The sequence below is a fragment of the Phyllobates terribilis genome, unplaced genomic scaffold (genome assembly GCF_046119375.1).
Source record: "Phyllobates terribilis strain yellow unplaced genomic scaffold, ASM4611937v1 Scaffold_8__6_contigs__length_399053987, whole genome shotgun sequence".
Classification (NCBI taxonomy): Eukaryota; Metazoa; Chordata; class Amphibia; order Anura; family Dendrobatidae; genus Phyllobates; species Phyllobates terribilis.
Window position 1 is genome coordinate 293,598,024 of NW_027362768.1, and position 24,617 is coordinate 293,622,640.

Here is a 24,617-nt window from a genome sequence, read left to right on the forward strand (position 1 = left end):
TGTTATGAGGCTTTGTAAGTTGTCCCGGTAGCGAGGATCTAGGAGGGTGGACACCTAATAATCAGCCGTGTTGAGATTGTGGGCGATGCGGCGGTCGTTTCTCAGGCACTACAGCATGAAATCAACCATGTGCTGCAGACTGCCAACTGGCCAAGAAACGCTGTCCCCTGCTTCAGGCGTGATCTCTGCCTGCTCTGCATCACCCCACCCTGGCTCTAGATACTGACTACTAGAGCATTGTGTACCTCCATTCCTCTGGAGAGATGTCTTCCTCCTCCATTGACTCCTCCTCATCCTCCTCACAAAGTGTCCCCTGCCTAGGCCTTTGTGAGGAACCACGTTGCGCAGACTGTACAGAAGCAGATGGCATTTGTGACTCCTCATCCTGCACCTCTTCCAAATCCTCCTCCCTTAGTGCTTGTGTGGCACCCCAGGGGTCTGGTTTCCACAGTAATAGCAATATTACGTCTGTGAGCAGGTGGGAGGTCTCCTGGTCAGGAATCCTATGCATGCCACACCTCCTGCCCAGTCCTGGGAGGGGAAGAACTTCCCCTATATAAAACTAGGGCTGAGGCAGGGTTAGTGAGAAAGAGAAGAGAAAGAGAAGAAGAGGAGTCCCAGACAGAGACATAGTCTGGTCTGGAGAGGAGCAGCTATAGGAAAGAAAGATCAGGAGCTCAGTGGGAGCAGTGCTAAAAGGGATCAGGGGCTGGAAGCTGTAGAGCTCGCCCTGATTGAAGAGTTCTGACCGGACCCGGAGTCCGAGGCTGTGGGGACTAATCCTTACCCAGCAGCAGAAACCGCCCGGCAGGGGATTTCAGGTCCTCTGGCCAAGAAACCCGAAGGCACGGTCACACGCAAGGGACCAGCACCGCCGTCGTGGAGCGGAAGCTACCAGAAGGCCCCGAGTCACCGGCCATACGGGTGAGCACCACACGGTACACTTAGGGACGTGGGTTACTTTTACCAGCCTCTAGCAAGGTAGCCAGAAGAGTACGATTAGTTGGGGAGGCCTACAACTCCACCTGGCCAGGGGAGATTCCATCTGCTCATGGACTGACCAGGCCCCGATCGCTAGCCAGTACTCCGGGAGGGTCTACCTTTGCCATCAGTAAAGACCCTGAACTACACCGCACCGTCTCTGAGTGGTTCCTGCTACCTGCATGCTATTCTGCTACCCCCTTCAAACACGTCGGCTGCCCTGAGGCCATACCCCTCCCGTTGGGGGTTATACCATCTACGCTGCACAATCGTACCACCGGCCTCAGCGGTCTGCCCTGCAGCGGCGGCCTCATAGCCGCATTCAAAGGGTGGCGCAGTCGAACACCGTATCATCTTCTGCTAAACTCTGCCACTCAGCTTGACTCCCTGGGCACGGACCGGGTCACCGCCACGAGACTACTACCCCTATCAGATCCGGCTCCGGGTAGGCTCCAGCGTGCGCAACGCTGCGCGACTCAGGCCCAGGGGCGCGTCAACTTTGGCGTAGTCGGCAGGATTCCGTGCCCGCAACCACCGGGTACTGCGTGCCTGAAAAAGAGACTTTCAAACTTACCTGTGGTGAAGATTCCCGCCATCCGACGCCATCTTCTACCTTCTTCCCGCCATCCGTGGAGTTTTCCCGCCATTGGACGCCATCTTCTGCCTTCTTCCCGCCATCCGTGGAGTTTTCCCGCCGTTGGACGCCATCTTGAAGACGCCGCGCGGGAAGAAGAGGGGCGTGGACTCCGAAAGCGCGCGAGAACTGAAGCTCCGCCTCACGTCCGGACGTTGCGTAAGGTCCTGGAAGGAGCCCAGCAGACGCCGACGTCACAGGAGCGCGACGGAAGGTCCTTGACCCTGACGATCCACTGCGGAGCCGCGGCCTACGGAAGAGGATCATCGCAAGGTAGGCCACGGTCCACTAGGGGGGAGGAGGATGTCGGATACGGAGGAGAGCTTCACTGCCACAGCCACCGCCAGCGCCACCGCTGCAGCGGTCATGCCTTTCACGATGCCCTATATCCCGGGGGCAGCCTGGCTACCCCAGTACTCAGGGGAGTCACATACCCTGAATGACTTTAGAGAAAAGCTGGATAGCCTCTTCCAGGTGTACCCCCTCACAGAAGAGCAAAAAGTGAGCATCCTGGTGGCCCAACTAACCGGGGCAGCCCAAAGGGAGGTAAAGTCCTGGCCACCTGGGAGGAGGACTGTAGCAGGGATATTAACCCGGCTGAAGGACACCTTTGATACCCGCACCTCAGCTGAGATTAAGCTTATATTCTATGGGTGCAAACAGCGAACACATGAGAATATAAGGGACTATGCACTAAACCTACAAGAGGCCCTGAGAGCCATTAAGCAGACCGACCCTGACGGCGTGAGAAACGAGGACAGGCTGTTGACCGAACAATTTATAGAGGGACTATATTGCAATGCCCACCGAACCCAGTTGCGGGCAATGGCCTTACAGGATCCTCATCTGGACTTTGCACAGTTCAAGGACAGAGCCATTCGGGTGCTCCGAGAACCGGCACCGGGTGGCGTTGTGACCCACAGGCGCCCTACTACCGCTTACCACCAGGAGGTGGCGCCCTTGTCGGCAGGGCCTGTGGGAGCTGATGCGCAGGCTTTGAACAATGACCCGGCTCCAGACCTGCACCATCAGGTCCAAGAGCTAGCTAAAAGCGTTGCTGCGCTAACCCGAACTGTGCAGTCTTTACAGGTTGCTGCTCCAGGGAAGATCCAGCTGGCATCCGGACCGGAGGACATCCCATGGCGTCGACCAAGGAGGACCCCACCGGCCAGAGGAAGACCCAGCGACCGATACAACGAGGACGGACAACCCATCTGCCGCCGCTGCAATCAACCCGGGCATATGGCAAGGTACTGTCCTTTAAACTGGCACAACCTGGGGTAGAGGGCCAACCCCTGGGAATAAGATCACCAGGCCCATCGAACTGGCGTGACAAATACGTGGGAGGACGTCCAGTCTTGCCTGTAGTACTGGATGGCATTCCTATGAGTGCCCTACTTGACACCGGGTCACAGGTCACCACCATCCCGTACGTGCTCTTTAAGCAGTACTGGAATGACTCGGATATAACCCGCTACCCTGACGACGACTTGAGTATCATCGCAAGCAATGGTCAACCCGTGCCACAGATCGGATTCAAAGAGATGACCATTAAAGTCGGTAGAGTCGAACTGGCAGCACAGGGACTGATCATTGTAGACATTGACAAGCGCGAGAGTCACCCAAAGATAACTCTAGGAACTAATGTGATTGAAAATTGTCTTGCAGAGGTGATTTTCATTTTACAGCAGATTGCCAAGAACGCCAGCTCCGGCCAGCAGCGAGTGCTCCAAAAAGAGATCCGGGGACTGATGCGGCGGCAACAGGTGGAACTCTCCGGTGGTGAGATTGGTAGCGTGAGAATGTGTGACCCTTTCCCTATTGCCATGCCCCCAAAGAGTGAAATGATGATTTGGTGCCGGGCAGCTATTGGTCTAAGAGGTAGAGACTACCAAGCAATGGTAGAACCCGTCTACTCAGACAGTAGGCCCATCATTTTGACAGCACGGGGGGTGGTTGATGTACGCCATGGGAGGGTGCCCGTTCGCATAATAAACATCGGGAAAAGGGAAGTGTACCTGCCCCGGTATGCTACGCTAGCCAAATTGTATATCATCAATCAAAATTCTGTACAGTCCGTGAAACCCTTGCCTCCATTTCATCCAGAGGAAGGTAACGGCTCTAAGAAAACAATAGAGGACTGGTGTCAGCAACTACATTTGGGTACTGACTCCACTCCCTCACACCAGAAACAGGGAGTCTATCGGGTGGTTCAAGAGTACGAGAGAGTGTTTAGTAAACACCCGTTAGACTTCGGGCGAGTAAAAGGGGTAGAACATCATATCCCCACGGGAGACCATCCTCCCATAAAGGAGAGATACCGACCCGTACCCCCTGCACACTACCAACACGCCAAGGGGATGCTTAGAGACATGAAGGAGGCTGAGGTAATCAGGGATAGCTGTAGCCCCTGGGCAGCTCCACTGGTCTTGGTTAAAAAGAAAGACAACACCATGAGAATGTGTGTAGATTACCGGAAAATCAACCGTATCACGCACAAAGATGCGTACCCCTTACCAAGGATAGAGGAGTCTTTGGCTGCTTTAAAATCTGCTAACTTCTTCTCTACTTTGGATCTCACTAGCGGGTACTGGCAGGTTCCTGTAGCAGAGGTGGACCGGGAGAAGACCGCATTCACCACCCCGATGGGACTTAGTGAGTTTACCTGCATGCCGTTCGGACTCTGCAACGCACCAGGAACCTTCCAACGGTTGATGGAATGCTGTCTGGGACACCGAAACTTCGAGACGGTCCTGTTATACCTGGACGATGTAATCGTCTACTCCAAGACCTACGAGGACCAACTGAAACACCTGGCAGAAGTGTTCGAAGCCCTGGCAAACTACGGCCTAAAGGTGAAACCCTCCAAGTGTCACCTCCTGAAACCAAAGGTGCAGTACCTGGGACACGTGATGAGTGCTGACGGAGTGGCTCCCGACCCTGATAAGATCACAGCAATTAAGGAATGGCCAAGCCCCTCCAGCGTAAAGGAAGTGCGGCAGTTCCTCGGGTTGGTAGGCTACTACCGAAGGTTCATTCCCGGTTTCACCAAAAAGGCAGCTCCTATGCAGGACCTCCTGATAGGCCAGTCCAGGAAGGCCAAGAACCAGAAGCCGCCCTTCAGATGGGAGAAGTTGGAAGAAGAGTCCTTCCGCCAGCTGAAGATGGCCCTCACGGGGGATGAAATCCTGGCGTACCCTGATTACAGCCAGCCCTTTATCCTCTACACCGACGCAAGTAACATCGGGCTAGGAGCCGTACTGTCCCAGATCCAGCAGGGGAAGGAACGGGTAATTGCTTACGCCAGCCGAAAACTGCGACCCACCGAAAGAAACCCTGAGAATTACAGCTCATTCAAGCTAGAATTCCTGGCAGTGGTGTGGGCAGTCACCGAACGCTTTAAGCACTACCTCGCCTCTTCCCGGTTCACCGTGTACACGGATAACAACCCGTTGACACACCTGGATACGGCAAGACTCGGTGCCCTGGAGCAGAGATGGATGGCCCGCCTGTCCAACTATGAGTTCACGATCAAATACCGGGCAGGACGCTCCAATACCAACGCGGATGCCCTGTCCAGAATGCCAAACCTACCGGACGTAGGGGAAGATCCAGAGGAATTGGAAGAAGTTGAGCTCCCCGCGTTCCACCGTCATGGGACTATCCAGTATTCCCACCGTGTAAGGGGTAAGCAATCCGCTACGTTCAACCCCTTACCTCATTACAACTGGGCGGAAACGCAAGACAGTGACCCAGCCGTCCGACTGGTGAAGGAGATGCTGACTCAGCCAGATGCCCGCCTTGACCCAGACGCTCCGGAGGAGACCAAGCAACTGTGGGCTGAGAAGAGTCGACTGTTCCTTTACAAGGGGAAGTTGTGCCGCAGAATGGTTAACTCCCGGACGCATGAACTGATCTGGCAAGTAGTGGTGCCAAGAAGAGACGCGGCTATGGTACTGGAGGCATACCACGACGGAGCTGGGCACTTCGGATGGAAGAAGCTGGAGTTCCTGCTGCGCGGGCGGTTCCACTGGGTAGGCATGAGAGGAACCATCGAGAGGTGGTGCAGAGACTGTGGACCGTGCCACCTAAGAAGGAAGGACCGTGCCAGCCAGAAGACTCCCTTGCAGCCCATCATCACCCGACAGCCACTGGAACTGGTAGCCCTGGACCATGTGAAACTGGCTCCAAGCAGATCTGGGTATGTCTACGCCCTCACAATCGTAGATCATTACTCCCGGTTCCTGGTGGTGGTCCCGGTCAAGGACTTAACGGCTCAAACAGCAGCTAGAGCCTTACAGCAGCACTTCTGCCGTCCACACGGATACCCAGAGCAGGTGCTGACGGACCAAGGACCTGCCTTTGAAGCGGAAGTCTTCCAGGAGTTCTGCACTCTGTATGGCTGCCGGAAGATAAGAACAACACGCTATCATCCGCAAACCAATGGACTCTGTGAGAAAATGAACCAGGCGGTGATAGACCTTCTGAAAACATTGCCCCTGGAAGAACGCAATCTGTGGCCTGAGAAACTGCCTGATCTGGTGGACCTATACAACCACATCCCGGTAGGTTCTACCAACTGTACCCCGGCTTACCTAATGAGAGCAAGACCTGGTAAGCTCCCTGTTGATCTGGAGATGGGAGTCCTGACACCCGAGGACACTTCACCAGAAGCAGACTGGGACACAGAGAGGCAGCAGCAGTACCGGAAAGTACAGGAGAGCATGGAGCAAAGTCTCTGTCAAGCTAGAGAAAGACAGGAGAAGACTTACAACCAATATGCTCCCGCTGTTCCCCTGGTACCTGGAGAGCAGGTCTTGAAGAGGAAGAGACGGCTCCACAAGTTGGACGACCAGTGGGAGAAGGACCCGTACACCGTACTGCCCTCAAGCCATGAGAACCCGAAAGTTTGCACAATCAGTAAGGATGGAGGAGAAACCACAGCCATTGTATCCCGAGATCATCTGAAGAAGTGTCCCGAGCAGTTACGAAACCCTGAAGAAGATCAAGAAAATCCTCAACCCGTAGAGGAAAGGGAGGATATGGTTAGTACTGTACTCGGAGACTTCCCTCGGTCTTGGACTCAAGTAAATGGCGCTGTTGTGGTACCCGTCCTCACCTTCCTCCAACCAGCATCCCAAGTGCCTACGGAGAAACAGGTAGAGCTGGAAGAGCAGCCGGTCCAGGAGGCAGAAGACCCCACACAAGCAGACCAGGAGGATCAACCCTCTGCTTATAGTGAGCCTGCCGTACCCCTAGTGAGCCAAAGAGCCCGTAGACAGCTGCCCAGTTTACCTTTGACAGCTCCTACACCTTGTAGCTCAGGACCAGTCAGTAAGCTCCGTAGGTCCACTAGAGCCACTAGAGGCCAGTTGCCCGTACGTTGGAGGATTTAAACTGCTCAACTGTTTTATTTGTATTTATCTGTTTATTGTTGCCTGTAAATAATTGTGTATTTTTAGTTATTTTATAGGTGTCGTTTAGGGATTATCCGGAATCCTTTGTACATATGTTTGGAGCGTAACCCAGGAATGGACTAAAGACTGTTAAGGACTCGGGGCAGGACATACCCCTACCTGGTTACGGCTCCCTGTTCCTTGGTGAAATGGACACCCTTGGTTTTCTTCAAAAACTGCACCCGGTTGCGGACACGCCGTGACCATCCTAATGTGTTTTTCTTTATTGTACTGTTTCTGTTTATAACTTGTTATGTTTACAAAAGTATGTTTAGTCCCGGAGTGCTAAATTTCACTAGGGGGGAATGTGGCACCCCAGGGGTCTGGTTTCCACAGTAATAGCAATATTACGTCTGTGAGCAGGTGGGAGGTCTCCTGGTCAGGAATCCTATGCATGCCACACCTCCTGCCCAGTCCTGGGAGGGGAAGAACTTCCCCTATATAAAACTAGGGCTGAGGCAGGGTTAGTGAGAAAGAGAAGAGAAAGAGAAGAGAAAGAGAAGAGAAAGAGAAGAAGAGGAGTCCCAGACAGAGACATAGTCTGGTCTGGAGAGGAGCAGCTATAGGAAAGAAAGATCAGGAGCTCAGTGGGAGCAGTGCTAAAAGGGATCAGGGGCTGGAAGCTGTAGAGCTCGCCCTGATTGAAGAGTTCTGACCGGACCCGGAGTCCGAGGCTGTGGGGACTAATCCTTACCCAGCAGCAGAAACCGCCCGGCAGGGGATTTCAGGTCCTCTGGCCAAGAAACCCGAAGGCACGGTCACACGCAAGGGACCAGCACCGCCGTCGTGGAGCGGAAGCTACCAGAAGGCCCCCAGTCACCGGCCATACGGGTGAGCACCACACGGTACACTCAGGGACGTGGGTTACTTTTACCAGCCTCTAGCAAGGTAGCCAGAAGAGTACGATTAGTTGGGGAGGCCTACAACTCCACCTGGCCAGGGGAGATTCCATCTGCTCACGGACTGACCAGGCCCCGATCGCTAGCCAGTACTCCGGGAGGGTCTACCTTTGCCATCAGTAAAGACCCTGAACTACACCGCACCGTCTCTGAGTGGTTCATGCTACCTGCATGCTATTCTGCTACCCCCTTCAAACACGTCGGCTGCCCTGAGGCCATACCCCTCCCGTTGGCGGTTATACCATCTACGCTGCACAATCGTACCACCGGCCTCAGCAGTCTGCCCTGCAGCGGCGGCCTCATAGCCGCATTCAACGGGTGGCGTAGTCGAACACCGTACCATCTTCTGCTAAACTCTGCCACTCAGCTTGACTCCCTGGGCACGGACCGGGTCACCGCCACGAGACTACTACCCCTATCAGATCCGGCTCCGGGTAGGCTCCCGCGTGCGCAACGCTGCGCGACTCAGGCCCAGGGGCGCGTCACTTGCAGTGTTTTTTCAAGCAGGCAGATAAGGAGGATAGTCACGCTGACTAGTGCATCATCTGCATGGAATAATCGAAGGCACGTAAAACGTGGCAGATGTCCTTCATAGAGGCCCACTCAGTGGTGGTGAAGTGTGAACGGCGCGCAGTGCGACTTGTTTGTGCCTGCTGCAGCTGGTACTCCATTACTGCTGCCTGCTGCTCACACAACCTCTCCAACATATGTAACGTTGAATTCCACCTGGTGGGTAGGTCACATATGATGCGATGTTCTGGAAGGCGTAATCGGCGCTGCAGAGCTGCAATGCACGATCTTGCGATGCTGGAACGCCGCAAGTGAGCGCACTCTATGCGGACCTTGTGCAGCAGTGCATCAAGATCCAGATAGTCCCTCAAAAAACTCTGCACGACCAAGTTGAGCACATGTGCCAGACATGGGATGTGAGTGAGGTTGCCTAGGCCCAGAGCTGCAACCAGATTTCGGCCATTGTCACATACTACCATGCCTGGCTGGAGATTCGCTGGCACAAACCACACGTCGCTCGGCTGCTTGATGGCATTCAAGAGCTCCTGCGCTGTGTGGCTTCGATTCCCCAAAGAAATTAATTTCAATACGGCCTGTTAACGTTTGGCCACGGCTGTGCTCATATCGGTCGTAACAGGTGTTCACGGGTCGATGTGGAGGTAGACCGTGACGGCTCCTGCAGCGCTGATTCAGAGTAACTGGAGTACGAGGAGGAGTCAATGTCTACAGACTGGATTCCTGCAATCCTTGGAGTTGGCAGAACACGTACAGCGCCACTCTCAAGATCAGTACCCGGCTCCACAACATTTACCCAATGGGCAGTGAGGGAAAGGTATCGTCCCTGTCCACGCATCGGTGGTCAGGTGGACCTTGCTACTGACGGCGTTTTGTAGCGCATGTTTAATTTTTCCCTCCACATGCTGTTGCAGGGCAGGGACGGCTTGCCTGCTGAAATAAAAGCGGCTGGGCACGTTGTATTGTGGGACTGCCAATGCCATCAAGTTACGGAAGGTGTCAGTCTCCACCAGCCTGAATGATAGCATTTCAAGGGACAGTAGTTTTGCAATGCCAGCATTCAGAGCCTGTGCTATGGGGTGGTTTGCCGAGTATGGGCGCCTTTCCTCCCATGCCTGTGCTAACGATGGCTGTAGACTGGCCTGGGAGTGTGAGGATGACAGGGAACGTGGTGCTGTGTGTGGAATGACACTGTGTCTCTGTACAACAGTGCCAGAGGTTCTTCCATGGCGATCCTGTGAGGAAGCCGAACCAGCTGTGTGTGAGCTGGAGGAAGAGGCTACAACACGAGCTGAAGAGGTGGTAGGTGGCGCTGTAGGTTGGCCTAGGTCTTCAGTGTATTTTTGTAACTCCACCACGTGCTTGGTCCGCACATGTTTCCACATATTTGTGGTATTGAGGTTGCTGACACTTTTCCCTCTTTTCACTTTCTGATTACACAGCTTGCAATTGACAAAGCAAATGTCATCTGCAACTGTGTCAAAAAAGGACCAGGCACTGCAAGTGTTGGGAGCGCCAGTTTTGGGTTTTGGAAGATGCATGCTCCTAATGGGTGCCGAAGTGGAGGCTATAGGCAACCAAGTCTGCCCCCTCCCTCTCCCTCCTTTCTGGGCCGTTCGGGGAATCTCTTCCTCAGAGCTGCTCCCACCACCTTCCTGTACCTCACGCCATGATGGGTCAAGGACCTCATCATCTACACAACCCTCTTGAAACAACTGCTTCTCCTGGGTAGTCTCGAGAGCACAGTACGTACCAGAAAGTGGCACCTGAGTCTCATCATCAGATGCGTACTGAGGTGTGCTGACCATAGGCACTGGCCCTCCCGCCTCTTCAGATTCAGAGAGACAAAGCAGTTGCGCATCACTGCATACTACCTCTTCTTCTAATTCTAGAATTTTGCTTGGCTGGCCCCCTCTTTCCAAGCCAAGAGATTCAGAGAACAGAAGTAGAGATGGCTCCTGTCCAGGGCTCTCTGACTGCCTGGGCAATTTGGCAGGTGGTGAAGAGACAGATGGGTGCTCTTCAGTGCTCAGGACCTGAGAGGATCTGGAACTAATTGAAGTCGATGCGTTAGCTGCCATCCATCCGACAACGGCTTCAATTTGGTCCTCCCGCAGCAGTGGGGTAGAGCGACCTCCTACAAAGCTGCGCATAAAGGACTGTTGCCTGGTAAAACTGGGGGATGCTGAGTCACTGGTGCCCGCAGCAGGCACAGAATCCCCACGTCCTCTCCCTGCAGAAACTCCACGCTCATGCGCCTTACTCCTTGCCTTCTTCCTCTTGGTAGACTGATAAAGATAGGCAGAAAAGTACTAAGGGCTTAGTGTGCTTATACCTGAACAGCTGCTAACAGGAATAAGAAACACTAATTTTCTAAAGTGTGGACTAGACTTTAATATGAGCTAATGTGGCCTACACAACTGTAAAGTGGAGTGTTTGGTGAACTTTATTTACATTTTTTTTCACAAAAAGACACTGGATGTGCCCAAAGATGTAAAACCGATAGTATCACAGACTTTTTGTAGCTATTACAATGCAGGAAGGTAACCCACAATTCAATAGATGAGGCTACAAAAAATATGCTAATACTAATCTGGCTGGGGCTGCAGGGCACAAGGCTGCAGAAAGGCTCCTCTATCTACTCCTATATAGTGTTTTTGGAAGCAATCTAGCTGGATACGGATGGAACCACACTAACAGGTGGAATCAAGAAAAATGAGCAATGTATGAGACAGTGACGCACGCTGAGCGGACTACAACCGGACGTGGCTGCAGAACACACTACAGCGTGAACTCCACTCACACACAGAGACCTCGCAGACAGCCGTGAACAGTGCAGAGAACTGTGCACTAGCACTGAAAATATAGAAAAAGCTTTAAATGAGAAGGTGTGTGCAAACTTTTGGTCTGTACTGTATGTGTATATATATATATACACCCCCAATTCGTATACATTGAAGCAATGTCTGGCCTGATCATGTGGTATGAAACAGGAGGATTTTATACATTTAATGTTGGCCTGGCCACCCCAAGTGCAGTACATTAATGTATTAGTGAGATAAAACCTACCTTGGAGCAGCCCTTTAAACAAGAATATGTGACAAAGATCTATTTTCTTCAGCGATTTAGTGCCGCTTCATTACAATAGAATTATGATCAGTGTGTGAACCATGGCAGGACTCTCTGACAGCCACCTGATGGAGTTTGCCATCCACCATGTCATCAGTGGCTCGCTGTACTTAGTCACTGTTTAATACTACTCATTGCAGCTCTACCGGATTATCACGGCGGTAACTAAGCCGGAGCATAGCAAGAAATCAGAGGGACAGAAGGCCACAAATACACAGAGGAAGCAGATGTGCTGTAATGATGCACATATATAGTATATAGATGATTGAGGTAAAGGAGTACCTGTGTCCAGATCATTTCCATTGACGGCTTCTCGTAACTTGCGAAGAGCTGTTAGGAGATAAATACATTTTTTAACAAAGTATAAAACTGTTAATGGGTGGTGGAAATATATACTTATATTCACTCTGTGTCTCTAGATTTAAAGAGGATCTCTCAGCAGGTTTAAAGTAACCAGGTTTTTTTTCTTCTAAATTATAATATTTCTGCAGCTCCTTTGAGTATTTTGGCTTTAGGGATTATTTTTATTTATTTTTTTTAAATCTTCCATACAGTTCCAGAAATGTGAACCTCTTTATTAGTGCGGATATGCTTGGTCTTCACCAATGGAACGTGGCGGACATGACTCTGGAGGGGCGAGGCGGGAGGTTAGGCTGTTCTGTATAATCACCGAGCACCGCCTCCTTGGAAAAACAGAAAAAGCAGCAATAGAACTGTGGGAAATAGACTACTGAGTACTCAGGGGAGCAGTGAGAATAATAAGTGCAAAAACTGGTTACTTTTCATCTGGTAACAGGTCCCTCCAAAAATCAAAAACAAGCGGATTGCCATAAATGGAGCATTTTGTATTTGGGACCTTCCCTGATCTTATAAATAGACGGGCTGCAGCACTGGCTGATTACATACAGCCTCACATGAGAGAATATAAAGAAAAAAAGCAATTGTCAATCCACAGCAAAACCTGAATATATTACAGCAGGTCTGGTCACCTCAAGTGCAGGGCGTTCCCCCTGCACAGGGCGGCTGACAGGCGGCGTTCCCCCTGCACAGGGCGGCTGACGGGCGGCGTCCCCCCTGCACAGGGCGGCTGACGGGCCGTGTCCCCCCCTGCACAGGGCGGCTGACGGGCAGCGCCCCCCCTGCACAGGGCGGCTGACAGTCGGCGTACCCCCCTGCACAGGGCGGCTGACAGTCGGCGTCCCCCCCTGCACAGGGCGGCTGACGGGCGGCGTCCCCCCCTGCACAGTGCGGCTGACAGGCGGCGTCCCCCCTGCACAGGGCGGCTGACGGGCGGCGTCCCCCCCTGCACAGGGCGGCTGACAGGCGGCTTCCCACCTGCACAGGGCGGCTGACAGGCAGCGTCCCCCCACTCCACAGGGTAATTGTTTGCAGTACACTGACTAGTGCCCCATACACGTCCTGTATATATAGTGTAAGCTCCTGTGAGCAACCTGCACAGTGTATAGGAGGGATTCTCTGCACCTCCAGCAGTGACAGCTGCAGCAGCTTACCATAGCTCTCCCTGGCCAGTGGGCACAGCCTGTACCGATGCTGCCAGTGGGACTTGACGCGGCCTCCGGGACTCCTCCAGGGTTTCTCGGGCTCTTCCCACAGCACTCTCAGCAGCTCGGGCACCCCCGACGCCAGCTCTCCGGGAAGAGACGACTTCCCCTGCTCTTCAAGCTCCATTCGCTCCACGGGTTCCCGTCAGTCCACCAGGCCACAATCACCATGACGACTAGCGACCCCAGCCAATCAGCACCGAGGAAACGTGACGTTGAACGTTCTACGCACAGAAAAGCCCTGTTTGCAGAAACAACCAATAGGAAGGCGTTACGTCAGACTTATTTACATACTGTGTGTGTGAGTGCTGAGACTAGACGAAGAGTTACACCACCCAACCGCTAGGGGGAGCCTTCCTTAAGACCGAGCTGCTTTATTCATGTACATTCCCGGATGTCACCTTATCCTTTTAGGCTATGTGCCCACGATGCAGAAATGAAGCAGAAAATTTCTGCAGCGTTTCTGCATCTCCCTGGCAGAAAAAACGCATGCGGATTGTACATGCGGATTGTGCATGTGGATTGTGGCACCCCAGGGGTCTGGTCTCCACAGTGATAGCAATGTTATGTCTGAGAGCAGGTGGGAGGTCTCTTGGTCAGGAATCCTATGCATGCCACACCTCCTGCCCAGTCCTGGGAGGGGAAGAACTTCCCCTATATAAACCTGGGGCTGAGTCAGGGTTAGAGAGTTCAGAGGGAGAGTTCAGCCAGGAGGGCTGACAGGGAGCTGTGGCTCCGGCTGGGCCCAGCTCCTGGGCCATGCCAGAAGTAGAGAAGAGAAGCAGCATAGGAAGAAACAACAGGAGCTCTGTGGGAGCAGTGTTACAAAGAGTCAGGGGCTGGCAGCTGCAGAGCTCGCCCTGACTGAGAAGATTTCTTACCGGACCCGGAGTCCGAGGCTGTGGGGACTAACTCCTACCCAGCAGCAGAATCCGTCAGGCAGGGGATTTCAGGTCCTCTGGCCAAGAAACCCGAAGGCACGGTCACACGCATGGGACCAGCACCGCCGTCGTGGAGCGGAAGCTACTAGAAGGCCCCGAGTCACCGGCCATACGGGTGAGCACCACACGGTACACTCAGGGACGTGGGCTACTTATACTCGCTTCTAGCAAGGTAGCCAGAAGAGTACAGTCAGTTTGGGAGGCCTACAACTCCGCCTGGTCAGGGGAGATCCCATCTGCTCAAGGACTGACCAGGCCCCAATCGCTAGCCAGTACTCCGGGAGGGTCTATCTTTGTCACCAGTAAAGACCCTGAACTACACCGCATCGTCTCTGAGTGGTTCCTGCTACCCCCATCATCCACGTCGGCTGCCCTGAGGCCATACCCCTCCCGTTAGGGGTTATACCATCTACGCTGCACTATCCTACCACCGGCCTCAGCGGTCTGCCCTGCAGCGGCAGCTCCATAGCTGCATTCAACGGGTGGCGTAGTCGTCCATCATCTACCGCTGATACAGCGCCACTTAGTCTGACTCCCTGGGCACGGACCGGATCACCGCCACGAGACTACAACCCTCAAGAGATCCGGCTCCGGGTAAGCTCCCGCGTGCGCAACGCTGCGCGACACAGGCCCAGGGGTGCGTCACGGATTGTGCATGCATTTTTCCTGCCAGGGACATGCGGATGTGAAGCGTTCTTCACAAGCATTTCCGCATGCGGGTTGTCAAGCGCTTTCCAAGCGATTTTAGCATCACTTGGAAAGTGCTTGACAACTTGGTCACACTATATAAATTCATGCAACCGGCATGGATTTATATAGTGTGACCGTAAAGAATGGTAAAAAATAAAAAAAATCTATACTTACCTTCTGATGGCCCCCGGTGTCTTGCTGCGCTCCTGTGCTGGCTGTCGGGAGATCTCTACTGAAAGACCTGCCGTCACATGACTGTGAGGTCACTGCAGGTCCTTCAGTCCTTCGCGATCTGCCGGCAAAGGAGAACAAGCACACTGCGGGCCGCCAGAAGGTGAATATAATCTTTATTTTTTATTTTATTCTTTTTTCCACAGGTACAATGGTACCCAGGTCTGGATGAGAATCTTCTCTCCTCCAGACCTGGGTACCATAGAACCTGTTAAAAAAAGAATTAAAATAAAAAATAAAGATTATACTTACCTTCCGATGGCCCCCGGTCTCCTCAACGATGTGTCCGGTCTGTTGTATGGTTCTCGGTGGTGTGTAAGGACCTGCCATAACGTCATTTAGTCATGTGACAGGTCACGTGACTGCTGACGTCGGCGGTCTCGTGACCTGTCACATGAGTCAATGACGTCATGGCAGGTCCTTTCACACCACTGCGACCAATACAACAGACCGGACGGAGCGGAGAAGACACTGGGGGCCATCAGAAGGTAAGTATAATCTTTATTTTTTTACCATTTTTATTTTTTTTTTAACTATTACTTGGTCACACTATATAAATCCATGCCGGTTGCATGGATTTATATAGTGTGACGAAGTTGTCAAGCACTTTTCCAAGTGATGCTAAAATCGCTTGGAAAAGCGCTTGATAACCCGCATGCAGAAATTCATGCAAAAACGCTTGACAAACGCTTCTACCTGGCAGGAAAAACGCATATAAAATCCACATGCGCTTTTCCTGCCAGGGAGAAGCTGAACAAATATGCAGCATTTCTGCATCGTGGGCACATAGCCTTAGGCTATGTGCCCATGATGCAGAAATGCTCCGGATTTTTCCTGAGCGTTTCTGCATCTCCCTGGCAGAAACAACGCATGCGAATTGTACATGCGGATTGTACATGCGAATTGTACATGCGAATTGTACATGTGTTTTTCCTGCCAGGGACATGCGGATGTGAAGCGTTCTTCACTTGCATTTCTGCATGCGGGTTGTCAAGCGCTTTTCCAAGCAATTTAAGCATCACTTGGAAAGTGCTTGACAACTTGGTCACACTATATAAATCCATGCAACCGGCATGGATTTTATATAGTGTGATAAAGTTAGTTAAAAAAAGAATAAAAATGGTAAAAAAATCGCCGATGTCAGCGGTAGTGTGACCTGTCACATGACTGAATGACGTCATGGAAGGTCCTTTTACACCATCGCGAGCCAACGGTGAGCCAAGACGTACGGATAAAAGACCGCGGGCCATCAGAAGGTGAGTATAATGTTTTTTTTTTATTTTAAATTCTTTTTTTTCTTTACAAGTACTATGGTACCCGGGTCTGGAGGAGAGTCTCCTCTTCTCCAGACCCGGGTACCATCCGCACATTGAACCGCTTAATATCCGCATGTGCACATCTAGTCATGCGGATATTAAGCAATTTAATGTAAGTCAATAGCGGCAATTGCGCCGCGTGTCTGCAAAATAATTGGTAGTGATGCAGATGTCATGCGTTCCAATGCAAGTCAATGGCGGCAAAAACACTGTGCTTACGCAAAATAATTGGTAGTGCTGCAGATTTTTCTGCAATGATAATCCGCAGCGGAAATTTCCGCAGCATGTGCACAGCACATGCGGATTATCATCGGGGAACATGGCAGGCCTTCTACCATGCGGTTTTTAAGCATTTCTGCGGCGGAATTGCCGCTGCGTAAACGCTTAAAAAACGCATAGTGGGCACACGGCCTTATAGACTTATTATTGAAGGGGGCTGTCTCACTTCTGAAAGGAATAAAATTGAAAATGCTTGTAAAAATAAGGAACGTTACTATTTATTTATTATTAAAAATCCTCTCCGTTCTCAAGAAAGTAGGGATTTTTTATTGTATACTGCTGGTTACCTAGATTACCGGCTACCTCTGCAGTCTATCAGAAGAGGCCGGTTTCCTAGGAACTGCAAGCACTGCTCTGTCGCTGTCCACAACCAGCTGGCTCCTCCTGGAAAATGGACGTGTGCAGAATAACAGCACGTTTCGCCCTGCATCTCAAGGCTGTGTTCACACATAACATACTGGCAGTAAATTTTCTGCTGTGTTCCTCAATGCAACCACAGTGGATGTGATTTCATGAAGCCTCATACCCGCTGTGCTGCGGAACTGTCCACTTTTGGGGGCGTTTTATTATCCCTACAGAATTCTATGGGTAGTCAGAAAAAAACACATGGAAAACCACAATTGCATTTTTAAATGTGAAATATCAATGTTTCTGCACCCAAAAAAAAATAATTTAAAAAGTGCTGTCAAATCTGCACCCAAAAAAATGGGAAAACGCACTAAAAAAAGCAAGAAAACGACAATAAATAGAGCAGATTGAAATTATGTTGTAGCATAGGCGTCTCTGCCCCCTGCCAGGCTGAGACGCCGTCCCCCCTACCGCCGCGGTTCTGCTCCGACGTCTTCCGGCCTCCCTGCTGCTGCTGCTGCTACACGTGCACGCAGCTTCCCTGGCACTGTGCTTAGGGCACGCGCTCCCTCCCTCATAAAGGGGCCGCGCGCGCCGTCCTAAAAAGTCCCTGACCAATGGTCGGATGACTTTCTCTATAAAAGGTACCTCCTCCAATATGGAGGTGCCCGTGCAACGTTGTTGTCTGTTATACTTACTTTGCTTCAGTCCTCAGGACCTCTGCAAGTCAGTCCAGTCCGCCAGTCTGTTCTTCAGTCCAGTCCGCCAGTCTGACTACTTTCCAGCCCGACAGTCTGCCTTCAGTCCATTCCACCAGTCTGTCTATGGGCTCTGCCCGCCTGCTTACCTGGAAGCACCTGCCTGTTACCTGCCGTGCTCACTTGCCTGCTTACCTGGAAGCACCTGCCCTTACCTGCCGTGCTCGCTTGCCTGCTTACCTGGAAGCACCTGCCTGTTACCTGTTGTGCCCGCCAGCTTGCCTACCTGTCTGGCTATCAGCCGAATCAGCCTGCCTGTCTACCCGGACCACCCGTCAGCCTGCCTGCCGTGCTCTTCCGCTGTACCCGTCAGCTCCTGCCTTCTGACCCGTGGGAGTCACCTGCTCTCATACAAGGTCGGTCCCAGAGTGGCACCTGGTCCCTCTGCTCGGTCCCTCCCTGGTTCACGGAGTCGACTGAGCCGCCGTGCGACCTTGGTCAGGCCGAGTAGATACTTAGTCACGCCCCTCTGGTCCCTCCTTGCACCGCAGCACAGAGGTTCCACCACCCGGATCCGTAACATATGTATTTTGGTTTGGACCCTTGTGGAAGCAATGCAGGAAAAATTCAGCGTTCCTGCAAGTGTGAGCACAGCTCAAAGGCTACGACAGCATGTTGTGGCCGCGGTGTGGTTTTATTTTTTTATTTTTATCCCTTTAAGGACTGAGCAACTTTGTACATTAAGGAACGAGCCTCATTTTTACAATTCTGACCACTGTCACTTTATGCGGTAATAACTCTGGAAGGCTTCAACGGATCCCACTGATTCGGAGACTGTTTTTTCGTGACATATTGTACTTCATGATAGTGGTAAAAAAATTTCGATATGAATCACGTTTATTCATGAAAAAAATCTGAAAGTTGGTGAAAATTTTCAATATTTTGCAATTTTCAAACTTTTAATTTTGATGCCTTTAAATCAGAGATATGTCACACAAAATAGTCCAAATAACATTTCCCACATGTCTACTTTACATCAGCACAATTTTTGAAACATAATTATTTTTTGTTAAGAAATTATAAGGGTTAAAAGTTGATCATCGATTTCTCATTTTTCCAACAAAATTTACAAATCCATTTTTTTAGGACCACATCACATTTGAAGTGACTCTGAGGGGTCTACATGCCAGAATATACCCAAAAGTGACACCATTCTAAAAACTGCACCTCTCAAGGTGCTCAAAACCAAATTCAAGAAGTTTATTAACACTTCAGGTGTTTCATAGTAAGGGTATGTGACGCGCCCCTGGGCCTGTGTCGCGCTGCGTTGCGCACGCGGGAGCTTACCCGGAGCCGGATCTTTTGAGGGTTGTAGTCTCGTGGCGGTGATCCGGTCCGTGCCCAGGGAGTCAGACTAAGTGGCGCTGTATTAGCAGTAGATGTTGGATGACTACGCCACCCGTTGAGTACAGCTAAGGAGCTGCTGCTGCAGGGCAGACCGCTGAGGCCGGTGGTAGGATTGTGCAGCGTGATAGTATAACCCCCAACGGGAGGGGTATGGCCTCAGGGCAGCCGACGTGGATGATGGGGGTAGCAGGAACCACTCGGAGACGGTACTGTGTAGTTCAGGGTCTTTACTGGTGACAAAGATAGACCCTCCCGGAGTACTGGCTAGCGATTGGGGCCTGGTCAGTCCTTGAGCAGATGGGATCTCCCCTGGCCAGGCGGAGTTGTAGGCCTCCCAAACTAACGATACTCTTCTGGCTACCTTGCTAGAGGCGGGTATAAGTAGCCCACGTCCCTGAGTGTACCGTGTGGTGCTCACCCGTATGGCCGGTGACTCGGGGCCTTCGGGTTTCTGGGCCAGAGGACCTGCAATCCCCTGCCGGTCGGTTTCTGCTGCTGGATAGGAGTTAGTCCCCACAGCCTCGGACTCCGGGTCCGGTGATAACTTCTCAGTCAGGGCGAGCTCTGCAGCTGCCAGCCCCTGACTCCTTGTAACACTGCTCCCACAGAGCTCCTGTTGTTTCTTCCTATATTTGCTTCTTTTCTCTGCTTCTTCTCTACTCACTCACCCTGCCTCAGCCCTAGGTTTATATAGGGGAAGTTCTTCCCCTCCCAGGACTGGGCAGGAGGTGTGGCATGCATAGGATCCCTGACCAAGAGACCTCCCACCTGCTCTCAGACATAACATTGCTGTTACTGTGGAAAACCAGACCCCTGGGGTGCCACATTCCCCCCTAGTGAAATTTAGTACTCCGGGACTAAACATATTTTAGAAAAACATAACAAGATATAACAATAACAATAAGGAAACACATAAAGGTGGTCACGGCATGTCCGTAACCGGGTGCAGTCTTTGAAGAAAGCAAGGTGTCCATTTCACCAAAACAGGGAGACGTAACCAGGTAGGGGTCTGTCCTGCCCCGAGTCCTTAACAGTCTTTAGTCCGTCCTGGGTTACGCTCCAACTATGTACAAAGGATTCCCGGTAAATCCACCAAGGACTCCTAAAAATAACTAGAAACACATAATTATACACAAGCAACAATAAACAGGTAACCACAAATAAAACAATTTATACGCTTCAAATCCTCCAACATGCGGGTAACTGGCCCCTAGTGGCCCTAGTGGACCTACGGAGCTGACTGTCTGGCCCTGAACTACAGGGTGTAGGAGCTGTTAAGGGTAAACTGGGCAGCGGTCTACGGGCCCTTTGGCTCACTAGGGATATGGCAGGCTCACTGCAAGCAGAGGGTTGATCCTCCTGGTCTGCTGGTGTGGGGTCTTCTGCCTCCTGGACCGGCTGTTCTTCCAGCTCTACCTGTTGCTCCGTAGGTGCTTGGGATGCTGGTTGGAGGAAGGTGAGTACGGGTACCACAACTGCACCATTGACTTGAGTCCAAGACCGAGGGAAGTCTCCGAGCACAGTATTAACCATGTCTTCCCTTTCCTCTACGGGTCGAGGGTCTTCTTGTTCCTCTTCAGGGTTCCGTAGCTGTTCGGGACACTTCTTCAGGTGATCCCGGGATACAATGGTTGTGGTTTCCCCTCCGTCTTTACTGATGGTACAGACCTTTGGGTTGTCGTGGCTTGAGGGCAGTACGGTGTACGGGTCCTTCTCCCACTGGTCGTCCAACTTGTGGAGCCGTCTTTTTCTCTTCAAGACCTGCTCTCCGGGTACCAGGGGAACAGCGGGAGCATACTGGTTGTAAGTTTTCTCTTGTCTTTCCCTAGCCTGACAGAGACTTCGCTCCACGCTCTCCTGTACTCTCCGGTACTGCTGCTGCCTCTCTGTGTCCCAGTCTGCTTCTGGTGAAGTGTCCTCAGGTGTCAGGACTCCCATTTCCAGGTCAACAGGTAACTTACCAGGTCTCGCCCTCATTAGGTAAGCCGGGGTACAGTTGGTGGAACCTACCGGGATGTGGTTGTATAGGTCCACCAGATCGGGCAGCTTCTCAGGCCACAGACTGCGTTCTTCCAGGGGCAACGTTTTCAGAAGATCTATTACCACCTGGTTCATTTTCTCACAAAGTCCATTAGTTTGCGGATGATAGGGTGTCGTCCTTATCTTCCGGCAGCCATACAGAGTGCAGAATTCTTGGAAGACCTCCGCTTCAAAGGCAGGTCCCTGGTCTGTCAACACTTGGTCCGGGTACCCGTGTGGACGGCAGAAATGCTGCTGGAAGGCTCTCGCTGCTTATCGAGCTGTTAAGTCCTTGACGGGGACGACAACCAAGAACCGGGAGTAGTGATCCACGATGGTTAGTGCGTAGACGTAGCCACTTCTGCTTGGGGTCAGTTTTACATGATCCAAGGCTACCAGTTCCAACGGCTGCCGGGTGACGATGGACTGCAGGGGAGTCTTCTGGCTGGCACGGTCCTTCCTTCTTAGGTTGCACGGGCCACAGTCTCTGCACCACCTCTCGATGGTTCCCCTCATGCCTACCCAGTGGAACCGCTCGCGCAGCAGGAACTCCAGCTTCTTCCATCCGAAGTGTCCAGCCCCGTCGTGGTATGCCTCCATCACCATGGCTGCGTCTCTTCGTGGCACCACTACTTGCCAGGTTAGTTCATGCGTCCGGGAGTTAACCATTCTGCGGCACAACTTCCCCTTATAAAGGAACAGTCGACTCTTATCAGCCCACAGTTGCTTGGCTTCCTCCGGAGCGTCTGGGTCAAGGCGAGCCTCTGGCCGAGTCAGCATCTCCTTCACCAGTCGGACGGCAGGGTCACTGTTTTGCGTTTCCTCCCAGTTGTAGTGAGGCAAGGGGTTAAACGTAGCGGTTTGCTTACTCCTTACCCGGTGGGAATACTGAATAGTCCCATGCCGGTGGAACGCAGGGAGTTCGACTTCTTCCAGTCCCTCTGGATCTTCTCCTACGTCCGGTAGGTTTGGCATCCTGGACAGGGCGTCCGCGTTGGTATTGGAGCGTCCTGCCCGGTATTTGATTGTGAACTCGTAGTTGGACAGACGGGCCATCCATCTCTGCTCTAGGGCACCGAGTCTTGCTGTGTCCAGGTGTGTCAACGGGTTGTTATCCGTGTACACGACGAACCGGGAAGAAGCGAGGTAGTGCTTAAAGCGTTCGGTGACTGCCCACACCACTGCCAGGAACTCTAGCTTAAATGAGCTGTAATTCTCAGGGTTTCTCTCGGTGGGTCGCAGTTTTCGGCTGGCGTAAGCGATTACTCGTTCTTTCCCCTGCTGGATCTGGGACAGCACGGCTCCTAGCCCGATGTTACTTGCGTCGGTGTAGAGGATAAAGGGCTGGCTGTAATCCGGGTACGCCAGGATTTCATCCCCCGTGAGGGCCATCTTCAGCTGGCGGAAGGACTCCTCTTCCAACTTCTCCCATCTGAAGGGCGGCTTCTGGTTCTTGGCCTTCCGGGACTGGCCTATCAGGAGGTCCTGCATAGGAGCTGCCTTTTTGGTGAAACCGGGGATGAATCTGCGGTAGTAGCCTACCAACCCGAGGAACTGCCGCACTTCCTTTACACTGGAGGGACTTGGCCATTCCTTAATTGCGGTGATCTTATCAGGGTCGGGAGCCACTCCGTCAGCGCTCACCACGTGTCCCAGGTACTGCACCTTTGGTTTCAGGAGGTGACACTTGGAGGGTTTCACCTTTAGGCCGTAGCTTGCCAGAGCTTCGAACACTTCCGCCAGGTGTTTCAGGTGGTCCTCATAAGTCTTAGAATATACGATGACATCGTCCAGGTACAACAGGACCGTCTCGAAGTTTCTATGGCCCAGACAGCACTCCATTAATCGTTGGAAGGTTCCTGGTGCGTTGCAGAGTCCGAACGGCATGCAGGTAAACTCGCTAAGTCCCATCGGGGTGGTGAATGCGGTCTTCTCCCGGTCCGCCTCTGCTACAGGAACCTGCCAGTACCCACTAGTGAGATCCAAGGTAGAGAAGAAGTTAGCAGATCTTAAAGCAGCCAAAGACTCCTCTATCCTTGGTAAGGGGTACGCATCCTTGTGTGTGATACGGTTGATTTTCCGGTAATCTACACACATCCTCATGGTGTTGTCTTTCTTTTTGACTAAGAATAGTGGAGCTGCCCAGGGGCTACAGCTATCCCTGATCACCCCAGCCTCCTTCATGTCTCTAAGCATCCCCTTGGCGTGTTGGTAGTGTGCAGGGGGTACGGGTCGATACCTCTCTTTTATGGGAGGATGGTCTCCCGTGGGGATGTGGTGTTCTACCCCCTTGACTCGCCCGAAGTCTAACGGGTGTTTACTAAACACTCTCTCGTACTCTTGAACCACCCGATAGACTCCCTGTTTCTGATGTGAGGGAGTGGAGTCAGTACCCAAATGTAGTTGCTGACACCAGCCCTCCATTGTTTTCTTAGAGCCGTTACCTTCCTCCGGGTGAGATGGAGGCAAGGGTTCCACAGATTGTATAGCATTTTGGTTAATGGTATATAATTTGGCTAGCGTGGCATACCGGGGCAGGTACACTTCCCTCTTCCCGATATTGATTATGCGAACGGGCACCCTCCCATGGCGTACATTAACCACCCCCCGTGCTGTCAAGATGGTGGGCCTACTGTCTGAGTAAACTGGTTCTACCATTGCCTGGTAATCTCTACCTCTCAGACCAATAGCTGCCCGGCACCAAATCATCATTTCACTTTTTGGGGGCATGGCAATAGGGAAAGGGTCACACATCCTCACGCTACCAATCTCACCGCCGGAGAGTTCCACCTGTTGCCGTCGCATCAGTGCCCGGATCTCTTTTTGGAGCACTCGCTGCTCGCCGGAGCTGGCGTTCTTGGCAACCTGCTGTAAAAGGAAAATCACCTCTGCAAGACAATTTTCAATTACATTAGTTCCTAGAGTTATCTTTGGGTGACTCTCGTGTTTGTCAATGTCTACAATGATCAGTCCCTGTGCTGCCAGTTCAACTCTACCAATTTTAATGGTCACCTCTTTAAATCCGATCTGTGGCACGGGCTGACCATTGCTGGCGATGATACTCAAGTCGTCGTCAGGGTAGCGGGTAATATCCGAGTCATTCCAGTACTGCTTGAAGAGCACGTACGGGATGGTGGTGACCTGTGACCCGGTGTCCAGTAGGGCACTCATTGGAATGCCATCCAGTACCACAGGCAAGACTGGACGTCCTCCCACATATTTGTCGTGCCAGTTTGATGGGCCTGATGATCTTTTTCCTAGGGGTTGGCCCTCTACCCTAGGTTGTGCCAGTTTAAAGGACAGTACCTTGCCATATGTCCGGGTTGATTACAGCGGCGGCAGATGGGTCGTCCGTCCTCGTTGTATCGGTCGCTGGGTCTTCCTCTGGCCGGTGGGGTCCTCCTTGGTCGACGCCACGGGATGTCCTCCGGTCCGGATGCCAGCTCGATCTTCCCTGGAGTGGAAACCTGTAAAGACTGCACAGTTCGGGTTAGCGCAGCAA

The 24,617-nt window shown here is 52.2% G+C and overlaps 1 protein-coding gene across 4 annotated transcripts in view; it reads right to left on the reverse strand.

Moving 5' to 3' along the window:
• LOC141157324 (ankyrin repeat domain-containing protein 54-like) overlaps positions 1-24,617 on the reverse strand; it is a 436,436-nt gene that overhangs the window by 91,607 nt on the left and 320,212 nt on the right. For all 4 annotated transcript variants that reach the window (XM_073644420.1, XM_073644421.1, XM_073644422.1 and 1 more), the window contains 2 exons: positions 13,136-13,427; positions 11,907-11,954 (listed from right to left, as the gene is read on the reverse strand). Coding sequence is in view for 2 of the 4 variants with exons in the window: in XM_073644421.1 (XP_073500522.1) it covers positions 13,380-13,427 (48 nt within the window). In the remaining 2 variants the exon portion in view is untranslated. The remainder of the gene's footprint in view (positions 1-11,906; positions 11,955-13,135; positions 13,428-24,617) is intronic.